This window comes from Vulpes vulpes, chromosome 14 (assembly GCF_048418805.1).
Source record: "Vulpes vulpes isolate BD-2025 chromosome 14, VulVul3, whole genome shotgun sequence".
In the NCBI taxonomy this organism is placed as follows: domain Eukaryota; kingdom Metazoa; phylum Chordata; class Mammalia; order Carnivora; family Canidae; genus Vulpes; species Vulpes vulpes.
Window position 1 is genome coordinate 132,966,366 of NC_132793.1, and position 14,779 is coordinate 132,981,144.

General features: G+C 38.5%; 1 protein-coding gene across 2 annotated transcripts in view; it reads right to left on the minus strand.

Annotated features, from left to right (window-relative positions):
* ANAPC4 (anaphase promoting complex subunit 4) overlaps nt 1–14,779 on the minus strand; it is a 36,519-nt gene that overhangs the window by 20,439 nt on the left and 1,301 nt on the right. For both annotated transcript variants that reach the window (XR_011997218.1, XM_025997374.2), the window contains exons 2-15: nt 12,549–12,654; nt 10,527–10,659; nt 8,977–9,051; nt 8,810–8,836; nt 8,674–8,718; nt 7,680–7,764; nt 6,710–6,814; nt 5,008–5,091; nt 3,608–3,694; nt 3,116–3,180; nt 2,322–2,364; nt 2,124–2,200; nt 600–700; nt 468–519 (exon numbers count right to left, since the gene is read on the minus strand). Coding sequence is in view for 1 of the 2 variants with exons in the window: in XM_025997374.2 (XP_025853159.1) it covers nt 468–519; nt 600–700; nt 2,124–2,200; nt 2,322–2,364; nt 3,116–3,180; nt 3,608–3,694; nt 5,008–5,091; nt 6,710–6,814; nt 7,680–7,764; nt 8,674–8,718; nt 8,810–8,836; nt 8,977–9,051; nt 10,527–10,659; nt 12,549–12,654 (1,085 nt within the window). In the remaining variant the exon portion in view is untranslated. The remainder of the gene's footprint in view (nt 1–467; nt 520–599; nt 701–2,123; nt 2,201–2,321; nt 2,365–3,115; nt 3,181–3,607; nt 3,695–5,007; nt 5,092–6,709; nt 6,815–7,679; nt 7,765–8,673; nt 8,719–8,809; nt 8,837–8,976; nt 9,052–10,526; nt 10,660–12,548; nt 12,655–14,779) is intronic.

Genomic DNA, 14,779 nt, shown 5'->3' on the forward strand with positions numbered 1-14,779 from the left:
TAGGGATCGAGGGTGAGTCCAGGGGGTGATACTGCCCTTGAGACAGGGGAAGAATCTGAGGATGTGACAAAGGCAGACAACGCAAAAAGAAAGAAAACAAAGTCTAGGAAAAACAAACACAGATAAGAATTTCTAAAACTGAGTAAATAAAAGAAATGCGGTATAGTTATTATACAACTTAGAAGTGGGGAAGTCACCTTCAGAAGAACTAAAAACATACACAGTCAAAGGAATTAAAAGGATTCCCTCTGAGAGGGGATTGGAGTGAGGATGGGGGTAGGGAGAGTAAAACACCACTCTGATTGATGAAACTGCTGGGTTATTGGCTTGTTTTAATCATGTGAAGGCAATAATTTTGATAAAAATTTAAAAGACCCATTTTAAGAAAATCATGACAGTCTGCTAGGTTCTTGCTTATGAGAATAAAATATTTTCAAGCCAGTGATTCTAGGTATCCCAATACTTACTGAAGCAGCTCATTTGCCTTGAGTATGAAAGAACCCACAGCAGTAATAGCATCTAAAGAGAAGTAAATAAATATCATTTGTCAAGTAACTCAAGTGTGTTTAATGTATTCTATTGAAAAATTAAATTACTACCTTCAATTCCTGCAGCATCTAGTCCAAGAGGTTCGTATTTTTGCTTCCATGAAGCCATTCCTTTCAGTTCACTCAAGTGGTATAATAAAGACTCGGAGCCACTATCAAAACAGAACAGAAAAAAATTCTCATCATTACTATCCTCAAGGTGGCAGACAGCTACTACCTGACCTAAACATTTCCAAATTTTCAGAAATAAAAACTGAAAGTAACTTTAATTTTTTTCTATGGGAAGTGATCATTTTTTGAAATTTTCTCTAAAAACTGTAACAGAATCATTTGGTCATCCTGACGACTCAGATGAATACATGAGCATGAAATTAAATTTTACAAGATCACATTGTGTTCTACAGTTAGCCCTGGCACTCTAAATAAAGATAGTCAGATGGTCATCTTATTCACCCAAGAGCTGTGTATATAACATCCAACAAACAATAAGTTTTGACTTTAAACCAGGCACTAGATACTGGGGACAAAATGAAAGGATCCTCATGGCATGGACAGTCTCACGTGGGGAGGACACTCATAACCACAATCAGATAGTATATCATTCCAACAATCATAAATGACTCGAAGGAAATGCTCACAATTGTGAGTGTAATGGAATAATACCTGAACAAATCTGGGGAATTAGGGAAGGCCTCTCAGAACAGGTGATATCCGAGCTAAGGGGTTCAAGTAAGAGCAGAGTGGGAGTGATCCACAAGGCAAGATGGATGCACAAAAGCCCTAGGTAGGATGAAAATAGGTCAAGTCCGATAAAGCCACGAGTGTGCATGAAGCAGAGAGGCAGGTGTGTTAAAGGCCATGCAAGAGTCTTGGTCCTGTAAGCAGTAAGAGTAACCTGATGAGACCTGCTGTGGGGAATACATTCGAGGGGCACAAATGTATTTGTGGACTGGAAACCAGGCTGAAGGGCACTGCAGTGATCCGAGGCTGAGGTGATGTAGTGAGGGCTAGGGAATTCAGCATAAAGGGAATTTATCAAAATTTAAGTCAAACATTGAGCAGCCACAAGCACACTGCTTGTGGTGAGGGAGCTGTGGATAGACATAGCAGGAGACCTGAAGATCAGAGAGTCTGGCTGTGACTGATGCTCAGTAACTTCAGGCCGGTTTGGATTTGTTTCTTCTTGTGTAAAAGGAGGATAATCACAATCAACACCTTGCCAAATGCTAAATGCAAAAACACGTAACATGCCTTGTAAACTGTACAATGATAAACATACTGAATTTTCGTGCTCAAAAAGGGGTATATGCCTTTTCAAAATACACCTCCTGCTTGTCTGAGAAAAGAAATCCCAGACAGAGAGCTCAGCCCGGTGAAAAGATGTTTGAAAATTATTTCATAAAGCAGAATTACTGTTATTGATTCTTTAAACCTTGGGCACCCCAAGATTCCCCTCAAGTACCAATGCAACAATTTTAGTTAGAAAAAGCTCAAAAAGAGAATGCCAGCTGATGAAGAACACCAACAGCAAGTACATGTAGACATAATACCAAAAATTCGACATCACCTTCATACCTCTGTAAGTGGCTTATAACCAATTTCTGGATACTGGAATATGATGATTCTATCGACTGGCCAAGCTTCTTTAAGCCCTAAGTGAGAGGAAAAAATACATTTAGCATATAAGTAAGCTATTGTGTGCTGCTCTAAAAAAAAAAAAAAAATCAAGAAAGTGCACATAGCCATTTAAATAGAAAGATATTTTAACTGTACCTTTACTGTTAACTGATTCATTAAGAGGGTCTGAAGTTCAGCACTACAATGAAAAAGAAAGTATTTTTAGTTTTCTCTATCCAAAATGTGAATGCATCACTTAAAACTAGCAAATTTCAAAATAAAAACAACATTTTTAAAACAAATAAACAGAAAGAAACAGTCTAACAAAAATTAAGACTTTGTTGTACTCACAAAGGAAGAGAGAGAAAACAGGAAACAATAAAGTCCAGAAACAGACTGAAGTATATTCAAGATGTACTGAATGCTAAAAGGGCATTTCAAATCCATAAGGAGAAAGTGTACTATTCAATAAATTATGCTGGGCAATTATCTAAACCTTCAGGAAAAAACAGGTTAGTCTTCCATAGCATACCACCAAATAAATCAAATCTGGAACATGTAAATGGAATAAAACATGAACTAAAAAAAAAAAAAAAAAACTCTAGAAGAAAATACAGAACAATCTCTGAATACTCTTAAGATAGGAAAGGTATTTTTAAGAATAACACTAAGATTTAAGAATCTACACTAAGGCAGATACCATAAAGGAAAAGATTGATGGGGTCATAAAAAATTAGAATTTTTTTTACACATTTAGAAATACATACATATATTACAGACACAGAAAATGATTACATTTACAAAAATGCATAGAAAAGTCTAGAAAAATATCTATTTTTTATTTTTGTGCACTAGAATTTTTTTTTAAATGAATACAAATTACTTTCAAAATAAAAAACTACTGTACAAAAAGAAGAAAAAGCAAGAGCACCTAATAGGAGTTTTACTACCTTGCTTTCCCCCACAACAGCAAGTGCATGAATTCATCTTGTACTGAAGTGGTTGTGCTCTTCTCCTAGATAAAATGGATAAAACCATGACACGTATTTTAAAAATCATAACCATATGTATAATTCAAAATTAAAACTAGAGGAGCATGACTCCCCTCCTTTCCCCTAACCTTCCTTCAAATCCTTATTCAAATTGATTCTGTGCATGTCAGTTAATGGAAAATAGCCAGTGGGCTCTTCCAAAACCTGTTCTTCCTCTCCAAGCCCCACCGGCTCAGCCCCACAATCCTGGCCTGGCCTGGGCTGTCCCACCATGAGGGCCCTTCCTCCCTGGGGAAATGGTGTGAGCTTAGACTGAGCCATTTGAAAGAAATCTTGACCTTTGCCTTTTACAAACCCGACCAGTACCCCATCCCTCAGGCAGCTCATCAAGTCAATGAGGACACTGCGTCTCCTCTTACTCCTTCCAGGGGGAAATGTTACAAACTTTACCTGCACAAACTTGGTGAGACGAGAATCCATCTGCATCAGTATTTCTTCCCATGCTTCACACATACACGTGAGTGACAAATTTATATACTATTAACAAGAAGGAAAAAAATATTAAAATACTAAAAATAAAAACTATGTAAATTAATATGCTAAGTAATACATACTTCCTGCCAGCTTTCTCAAAGAAATCCAGAATTTATTTCCAATCATTTTTAACTCAGCCTGCGAAAGAGACCACAGCTAAGGCTCGATAACCACTTAACTATCAAACGTTCCAAAATTCAGCTTTTATCTGGTAAAACAGACATCCTCCAGCTTTATATATATATATATATATATATATATTTCATGTACATTGTCAAAATGCTGGTTTAGTCAGCTATTCCATTTTCAAACAGAATCCTTAAAAAGACACCGATCTCCAGAAATCTTTGACATCAAATAAAGTCTGGGATTGTGGCAGACTGAAAAAGAAAGGCCACAGTCCTTTGTAGCTCCTCTATCCAGACACAGAGCCCATCCTCTCCAGTCCCTCAATCTGGGCTGGCCTTGTGGCTTACTGTGACCAACACACAGCAGAAGTGACACGGAGTCCAAGGCCTCAAAAGGCTTTGCACATTCCCACCTGCACTCTTGACACCCCTGCTGCGGCCACCACTTCACGAACGAGCCTGGACTAGCCTGCTAGGAAATGGCAAACATGGAGCCACCATGGCTAAGGGACACTCAAACCAGCCCGCTGGCCACTGATGCATGACCAGGCCCAGCTGAGATGGGCTGAACCTGGCCTGGATCAGCAGAACCTTCTAGCTGAGCCCAGCCCAAACTGTGGAGTAAGATACTGACCCGCAGAATCATGGGCTAATTTAAATTGGGTTTATTATGCCTAAGAGTAAACGGTTATGAGGCCTGTTTTTAATAACACTTTATCTGCAATAAGACTTTTAAAATTCCAAAATGTAAGTTTACTTAGGGGAATATTTTAAAAAGATTCAAACTACTTTTTTCTTTTCTTCCAGAGAAACAGATGGGTGGGAAGAGATTTTCAATTAAATTCCTTTTTCTCTGGGGCGCCTGGGTTGCTCAGTGGTTAAGCATCTGCCTTTAGTTCAGGTCATGATTTCAGGGTCCTGGGATCGAGTCCCACATTGGGCTCCCCTCAGGGAGCCTGCTTCTCCCTCTGCGTAGGTCTCTGCCTCTCTCTCTCTGTGTGTGTCTCTCATGAATAAATAAAATTAAAAAAAAAAAAATTCCCTTTTCTGATTAATGGACATTATAAGATTACCAGGAGAGACACGTTATACCAGATAGCTTCACAGACAAAATTTGCAAGTGTTTTATTTATAGACTATTAGAAACTTAAGAGTAAATATTCACATAAAACAAGCTATAAATAATACCTGTAAAAGTGCTGAAATGTGAGTAAACTTTCTAGCCATCCGAGTTACTTCAGGTAAGAAAGAGTACAATAGATTGGTTTCAAGCTGTGAGATCAAAATAGAGTTATAATCAGACACTTCTTTTAATGATAAATCAGTCCCTCTGAGCTCAAAAAAAAAAAAAAAAAAAACCTGCTCCCTTTGAGATTAATACTTTGGAGATTACAGAATAGAATCTTAGAAATCTTCTAATCTGTCATGTTTACCTGTGCACAGATCCCCCCCCTCTCGGTTAGCAATCCTATCTCCCTAGCTAAATAAATATAATAATCTACTTTGTAACACTATTATGAGAAATTTAAAAATGATTGCAAAAATATACATAAAAACTTTTTAAAGAACTATAGGCTACTGATAAACACAAGTTAATATCTATTACAATGCCATAGAATTATATCTCAGTAAAGTGGTTATTTAAAAAAATATACATTACAAACTTCAAAGAAATAGTGAATTACTTTATTATAGCACCAAATGCAATCCTAGATATTGTGTTTTCACAGAACTTTAAGATGAAGAGCAACTATTATGGGGAATCAGGAAGTCAAGAGTACCTGATGCTCTGAATATAACAATGAATATTGAAAGCATCATACACAGTGCATCTTGCATCTTTTTGTTCTACTTGTTTGAGAATTCATGCATCTTTAGGCTATGTGGTTATTTGGCATCAAAATTAGGGAAGGGGTGACTAGCTGACTCAGTCGGTAGAGTGTGTGACTCTTGATCTTAGGGTTTTGAGTTTGAGCCTTGTATTGGGTGTAGAGATTACTTAAAAATAAATCTTAAAAAAAGAAAAAAAAATCTAAGGAATATTTTCTTAAAGGCAAGGCTATAATCTAAATACTCTACAGGAGATCACATGGTCTCCACAATCTACAATACAAACAGCATACAGTACAAAAGATTTTTCCCAAAATTAAGTGATCATCTTACACAAGAGGCAATGTGTTGGTTAAGAGAACTGACTCTGGAGCCATACTGCCCAGTATCACTTCCCAAATGAGTGATACCGAGCAAGTTGTGCAGTTTCTACTTATCTATAAAATGGGGATAATAATAGGACCTATTAGGTTGCTGTGAAGATTCAAATGAATTATTACTGAATCATTCAGTACTTGGTACATATTAAATAATTGAGAAATCTTAGCTTTTATTATTATTTGGATCAGAGTCCTAAGAATATATCTGGTATAGGGATGCCTGGGTGGCTCGGTCAGTTAAGCATCCAACTTGGTTTCAGCTCAGGTCACAATCTCATGGGTGGTGAGATCCAGCCCTGTGATGGGCTCTGTTGTCAGCACAGAGTCTGCTTGTGACACTCTCCCTCTCCCTTTGCTCCTCCCCCTGCTCACACTCTCAAATAAATCTTAAAAACACACACACACACACATTTGGTAAAAGGTAAACTGTACAGCAACCAATTAACATGGTCATTAATAAACTATTAAAATACTGTTTTTATAAAAATACACTGGGCCCTGGGAATAATAAAGTGTTCACTAGAGTAAGATTCTATATATGAGATTTAGAAGCTCCAAGTTAGTTCTTCTTCTTTTTTTGCTTTAATGACCATTAGAACCCAAAGATAAGGATAATAAAAACCTATAAAACCTTAAAAATATATATTTACTCTCTGCTACTACAAGATTTCCACACTCACCTGAAAGTATGAGACCTCTGAAGCACCACCAGCAGAAACTTCTGTGACCACTGATAATGATTTCAAATCACTGGATAAACATAATGCAAGACAAGTACCAACAATCTGTAAAAAAGTCAAATTCCCCAGTCTACTTAATATCATTGCTAGACTGCAGCTGCTTATCATACAGGAAACAAAAATTCACAGAATCCTACAAAGCAGAAACACTCATGCCTGACGCCTTCCATGTGTATGTAGGAGATGCAAGGTGTGTATCCACCCAGTCCACATGGAGAAAGACAGACACAGACATAAACACACACACACACAGACCCCTCCATCAAGGGTCCCAAATCAGATGCTGGAGAGCCTACAGTATATTTCGTCCCCTTCAGGAATGGCAAGAGTAGGATGGAAAAGATGAGGAGAAGACCGAGACTTAGGAACAGTAACAGACCTGGTACTAAGTATAAGATCGCTTCTCACGATGTTCATCACATTCCCATCAAAACTGTAGCTCTCACCCTGACTACAGGCTAGAAAAACATTACATCATAATCAAGTGTATTGTATCAATCTTTTTGTTAAGAAAAACTTGGCTCAGGGGTTGAGCATCTGCCTTCGGCCCTTCGGCCCAGGGCATGATCCTGGGGTCCCGGGATCGAGTCCCACATCAGGCTCCCTGCATGGGGCCTGTTTCTCCCTCTGTCTGTGTCTTTGCCTCTCTCTCTGTGTCTTTCATGAATAAATAAAATCTTAACAAAAACAACAAAAAAGAATAGAAAAACTTGACTAATTCCACTAATAGCACAGATACCATATCACTGCTATTTTATCTTCATAAGAAAATTAGCCTCTTAACATTTATAAATGAATAATTCCAATAACTGAAACAAGAAAAAAAAAACCCAGTGTTGTATTCTTTTTTCATAAATCAGGTAATACATTCTAAGAGAAATGAAATGGAAAATTTTAAAGGAAAACTTACCCCCGTGACTCGAGCAATTTTGAACATTCCATATGCATAAAGCTCGATAAATCCAGAACTTCCTCCAAGGACAAGAATATTAAGCCTAATTAAAAGTAATGTAACAAGCTGAGGACAACAGAGAAGATTGAGTTCTTAAACCAGGATATAAACTGTTCTTGCTCTCAGATAATCTGCATGCTAAGGCTCCCCTGTGGGGAAATTGAAACACCACACAAATTCACCAGTTCTCAATATTCAATCATAGAGGGCTTATTCTTTTTCTCAAAGGGACATAAATTTGCTCTAGCTTAAAAAACATCAGTTTATAGTAAAACAAGGCCACAGTATTTTAATGAGTGTATTTTTTTTTAACAACGACTGTATTTATACACTCTCGATAACACGATCCTTTTCCCAGTTAATACAAAGTGCCATCAGTTGTATCATGGCTCTGATACTAAATGTCCTACAAGGGCTTAAAAAAACTTGGAATATTTAGGGATCCCTGGGTGGCGCAGCGGTTTGGCGCCTGTCTTTGGCCCGGGGCGCGATCCTGGAGACCCGGGATCGAATCCCACATCGGGCTCCCGGTGCATGGAGCCTGCTTCTCCCTCTGCCTGTGTCTCTGCCTCTCTCTCTCTCTGTGTGTGACTATCATAAATAAATAAAAAATTAAAAAAAAAAAGATTTAAAAAAAAAAAAAACTTGGAATATTTAAATTTAAATTTTAGAAACTCTAGTAACTTCTATCCTCTTTTACTTCTTATTAAAATAAACAAAGGTGCAGTATAGTATTATTGAACTTGACACAAAGACTATACGATAAAAGCAAGTATGTAACAGAGGCTAATGTCTGTATATTATTCTGAGGTGTTTGTAAGCAGAAAAATAGAAGGATGCACATAAAGTAACTGCCCTTGAAACTCCAAACTGCCCTTGAAACTCTGTCACAAGTATCAAACATCAACTTAAAGAAGTTAGACTTGTTATTTAAGATATTTGCAAGATTTACCTGACGTCTCCCAAAAGCTTAATAATTTCATCAGAATTTTCTTCACTAAAATATAAAAATAATTGTGTTACCTTTCAACTACATCTTTCAACTAATAAAAGATTATTTTACTTGAAAACAAAAAAGGTATACTTGCCTAAAAATTTTTGAGGTGTTGCTGTAACTGGAGAAAAACAGAGACTAGTGTAAAAAGCAATAGAAATATATTTTTTAAAACACATGAGAAATTTATCACAGTGTTCAAGGTAAAGGAAAGAGAAATCTACAAGACAGATTCTAATGAAATTAAACTCTGATACTTACTTTTTTGGCAGTGTGGGTAATTTAGGTAAGAGAAGATTTGATTCATCCTCAGCATTATAAAAAGATGTCAGAACACTGAGAAGAAAAGCAAAGAAGAGCCATTACAAAAATACCAAAGATTTTACTTGTTTTTCCATTAAAAAATACTTTTTAAAAAAATTGCCCAGTTTTAGACATTATATATATTACCAAGTAAACAGATATCACACGTATTTTAAAATGGTAAAGCTCTTCTAAGCACTGATACATTCACATGACTATTTGCAACCCTAGATTATCTGATAGTGCATTAATCACTGTTGTATCTATGAATTTCAAACACTGAGCTAGATCCTTATTATTCAATTTTTTATCAACCCCCTTAGTTAATTTGAAATTAACTTAAAACTTGATTAGAAAGGAAAAACTACTGTTAAGAAAATTATCACATTTCCACATTTATTTTCAGTATTAGCTAAAGCCACTCATCCTTTAGGCCATCTTTAGTGCAAACCTGGTATATGACTTGAATGCAAAGTAAGGGAAACTTATTTTCATGAAACCAGGAAGGTATCAGGACCACAGACACAGAAAGAACTCATTCAGCATCAAAACAGAGTACTCAGGGGCACCTGAGTTAAGTGGCTGCCTTTGGCTTATGACCCTGAGGTCATGATCTCAGGGTCCTGCGCCTAAGCCCTGCATGGGCTCCCTGCTCAGCAGGGAGCCTGTTTCTCCCTCTCCCTGTGCCGCTCCCTCTGCGCTCTAGCTTTAATGAATAAATTCTTTAAACAAACCAAAAACAATAACAACAAAAACCCAGAGTACTCAACTTAACACTTTTTGTACTGAGGATGTTTACTGATAAGATGCCAAAAAACCCCAAAACTCCAAAGGAAATAGATGGCAAAAAAAAAAGAACAAAGAATCTCAACTTGCTAATAAGTAACTTTAGTTTCTATTACTTAAAAGTACAAATCACTATCATATGATCTCATACATGGAATTTAAGACATGGGAAGGGGGAAAGAAGAAAAGGAGAGAGGGAAACAAGCCATCAAAGAGAGAAGAGATATGGATAGAGAATAGAGGGCTGCTGGAGGGAGGTGGACAGGTGGACGGGGGGTGGGCTAGATGGGTGACGGGCATGAAAAAGGTCACTTGTGATGAACATTGGGTGTTATATTTAAGCGATGGATCAGTGAATTCTACTCCAGAAACCAATATTGCACTAACTCCCTTAAGTTTAAGTAAATAAATAAATAAATAAATAAATAAATAAGAAACTAAGTACAAATCAGTGACATTAACCACTAGATATTTAAAAAGCAAAGAAACATCTTAGCCCTTCAGGCATCATTGCTCCAATAAAGAAAACAGATTTTTTTTCAGAAGGAAAAAAAAATCTAACAAAGCATTACAAAATTTCATCTCAATAATCTGAAAACGCGAAGTTAAATGCAACATGCCCATGCTCAACACTCAGATACTCCCCAGCGTCTGTTGTAAAACACGGAAACTGTATGACTATCCCACTGTGGCTACTGGGAGCTCTCTTTCCACTCCTCTACCTGCTTTCTGCAGTCACTTCCATCCAATGCATACAGGAAACTGGGGCCTCCACAGAGAAGGAGTGCAGGCTTTCAGGTTTTTCTACATCACACAGAACGATTTTCTTGGTGTCAGCAAGAGCAAAGGCCAAAACTGAAACAAGAAGAAACAATCAGGACTAATTCATTTGAGAAAAGGAGATGGCTATTTCATTTCTTGCCCAGTTTTACTATTTTAAATGCATCATAATCATAGAAATTATTTAACCTAAAAATCCTTCCTTTAAATATTATTTTTAAAAATGGGAAGATATATTTACATGTAGTTATGCTGTTATCTAAGCTTATTTCCAAAGGCTCATAATCTCATGAGCGACCTGCTACTTTCTCATGTACTGCACTTCACATCTGACACATCAGAGCCTCTGGACTAGAGCCCTGCTTCCAAGCAGAAGATACAGAACAGGTCTCAACAAACAGTAATATCCTATCACCAAGATATGCTGGTCTTGCAAACATGTCTACAAGGTAAGAAGCAATTCTATCTACTTGGTTCTTAGAAGGTTCAGTATTCCCTTTTGTTCCTAACCCTTAATGGGAAATGAGGCCATCAAATGCTGATCAGTCTTCTTCCTTTCACTGTGGCTGAATTATCTAATAGTTTCTCCAGATACATACATTATTAATATCTTCCTAATACATCAAATTTAAGAATTTCTAAGTAGAGGGCTATGCATTTCACTGTGTATCAAGACACACAATTTTGTGAGATGTGAGGCAACTCACATCTCCTCTTCTTCAAAACAATTTAAAGCAGTCTTGAATACTCATTACCTAAAAAACCTTATTTCACTGCCCAAAAACACAAAGTATTTTTTTTTAAGATTTTATTTATTCATTCACGAGAGACACAGAGAGAGAAGTAGAGACACAGGCAGAAGGAGAAGCAGGCTCCATGCAGGGAGCCTGACGTGGGACTTGATCCCGGGACTCCAGGATCATGCCCCAGGCTGAAGGCAGGCGCTAAACCACTGAGCCACCCAGGGATCCCCAGCATATTTTTTTAATGATAAAAAATTCATCTACTCATATACATTTCAATACTCATGGACTTTCATGATTTTTTTTTTTTTTTGAGATTCTGGTATTTTTGGATGAAGAGTGCAAGATCTCATGATGTTACTTAAAAAGCTCTCTAATTTTACACATATCTTTTTTTTTTTTTTATAAAAGATAAAACGAGAGCTGAACAAATTGAGTACAGACAGACAGTTGAGGCTTTCAGGGCGTTTTTACAAACTCATTTATGTTTACTAGGAAAAAAATTAAGCAATGAGGAGTACATACCATTTTACAAAAACAATTCAGCTTTTTTTGTGTAAAAGCACCAATGATAACAGATTAATTTTAAGCTGTATAATTTACAGCATTTTATTGTATTGACTGTATGTGTACCAGAGCTCAAATAAAGACTCTCATTGTAAAAATAACAAGTGGGACGATAAGAGTTCAGTCGTCAAAGCCATAAGAAGCTACAAAATAAAGGGCATGAGGAAAACAGGAAGAATGGGGTCAGAGCTGACAGTCCTTCAGGTGAAGCATGCATTTGTGCTGAGAGAGTATGAGCTACAAGTTTAGCGCTAACATACATTTCTGGGAGAAAAGACCACAGTGAACAGACTAGTAAATAGCAGATAGGACTTGAGCCATCAGTGCAGGACAAGACAGTGCAAAGAAGCAAAGCCTAAGTATCTTGTATATTCTATCAGATTTCATTCTAGCATCATCTTTGCCAAGAAGTCCAATTTCACTGTAGAGCGATCTCGGCCAAGAAATAACATAATAAAATTAATCTCAACTCAATGAAAACACTTTAAACCTTCCAAAAAGAAAGTTCCCAAACTGATATTTAGTATACAATAAGAATATAATAAGAACAATAAATTCTTTCTGGAAATAAGCTTTCTCTACAAAATACTTTTTGTGAATAAATGTAATAATAAAAACAATAATATAGTATTTTTTAGAAAATCCTATCATTACGTTTGCCATCTGGCCTCCAAGCGAGACAGGTCACTTCCTTTCCTGTATTTTCATTTGGTGGAAAACTCCAAACTCGATGAAAACTTGCAAGTCGATGAAGTAAAACCTAAGACAAAACACATAGTGTGGCAAAAATTTAAAAATCCATTTCCAAAAATGAAATAAACTTAGATCCCCACTATAAAAATCTTCAAAACTAATCTCAAGCATATTTAGCTATCAGAAGAAATTAGAAGACAACAGGGTCTGAATGAACTGAAGGTATCATTCAAGGAGATGGGTGAAACAAGACCTAATTTAACCCTGTACTCTACACACTTTCCTATGTCAACAGGAGACTTATCTTTTAGAAAGAAATACAGTTGTCCAAAAAGATGGTGACAAAAAAAATAAGGAAGGTAAGTAGCACTAGAAAGGTGCTGTAATAGCCAAGTAACACCCAAGTAACACCAAACTTGGAATCAGACACCTTGGGATCGAATTTCAGCTGTTACTTACTGGCGGTAGATCTTGGGACAAGTGACTCAGCCATTCTAAATTTCCACTTCCACATGGAAAACCCCCACCGTGGAGGGTCAAGATGTGCCCCACAGTGCCTTGTGATTTAAAAATAAGGCTGTCCCTACTCCACGCTCTACACAACCAATGAAAATATGGAAGACAAAGCCTCAGAACTGCACGTGGCCCTGAAGACCCTCCCACACCTTCTCAGGACGCCACTCCCACAGCGGCACCTCTCCGGGCCTCAGCTCGCAGCCTCCTTCACTCCAGGCACACTGGGCCCCACAGGGAAGCCAGGACTCCCAAGGAATCCTTCATTCCCTAGACTCTGCGCTCTTGTCTAAGCCCATCTCTGCCATCCCTTACTTCTGAAACCCTTCTTCTGTGTCTTCTGGATACAGCGCTGCCTCATGGTCAGGTAGCACCAAGATCCCCATTATCTTCCTTCTCTTCTCCAAAAAGTGCTTGTCACCCAGAGACACTGCTTTCCAGCAGGATTCTCAGGTGAGAGCTGTTCCCTATCCCATGCTCCCCACTCTACTGGGCCAGGAGATGAAGTAGGCTTTCTCCTTGATGTCCGATGACATCTCTGGATGACTTTTCTTCTCTAAAATCCTCCAACTCTGAATCATATGCAATCACACAAGACCACCCACTACCCCTCTTAATCATCTAAAGCCCCCTTGGCCATTTCCCTCCTGCCTGGAACATCGGGACTCGTGTCATGCTTTCCAACACCATTCATCACCATTCTTGGTGATTTCAAGAGCTACGGTGTCCTGGCTTTCCAGTTCCCAACCACCTTTCTTCCCGTGATCATGTCTTCTACTCACCTGTCACTCCCAGGGTCATGCCCTTGACCTTGTCCTTACAGTTACAAGTGCTGCCATAAAGTTTCAAACCTCCCACTTTCCATCACTGCCTCTACCCTTCTAGCTCATCCCTACTAACACTCAACTTCAATTCTTCAACCTCACCAAGCCATATAACACACGATTGCACCTACTCGTCATCCCTCGCTCACAACGCCCCCCCCTTCCATACTTAATTGTGTTAGGATCCAAGGACCACCATTACCATCGCTCCTCTTACATGTAACTTTAGCTCCCTTGCATCTCTGTCACTATGTCACACTTGCAAAACCACACCCTGGTGAGACCCAACCATGCCTACACCCACGGAGTCGAACAGAACAGCAGAGACACAACCATGCTCACTAGATTCCGTCAAACTACAAGACCACTAACCTCCTGTGGCTCTTAATACTGACCAGCAATCTGGTTTTTTTTTTGGTTGTTTTGAAGATTTTATTTATTTATTCATGAGAGACACACACAGAGAGAGGGGCAGAGACACAGGCAGAGGGAGAAGCAGGCTCCCTGCAGGGGGCCCCATGCAGGATTCGATCCCGAGACCCTGGGGTCACTCACGATCTTAACTGAAGGGAGATGCTCAACCGCTGAGCCCCCCAGGCGTCCCCTGACCAGCAACCTTACTAAGTTCCCCTAGTCCACTTGCCTCATGAGCTTTTCATACCCCACACTTCTCCAACTACCAGTATTTTCTCCGCCCTCACTCCTAGACGCTGCTCCTCCTCCTTCACTGAGGAAAGGGACACAAAGGCCCGCTATGACATCTACACATCTAGTCCCACCGATCCCCTCCTCTCCTTCCGTCCTGTCCTACTGCTACTGCTGCGGCTGTACTGTCTGCACCCCTCTCCGGAGCAG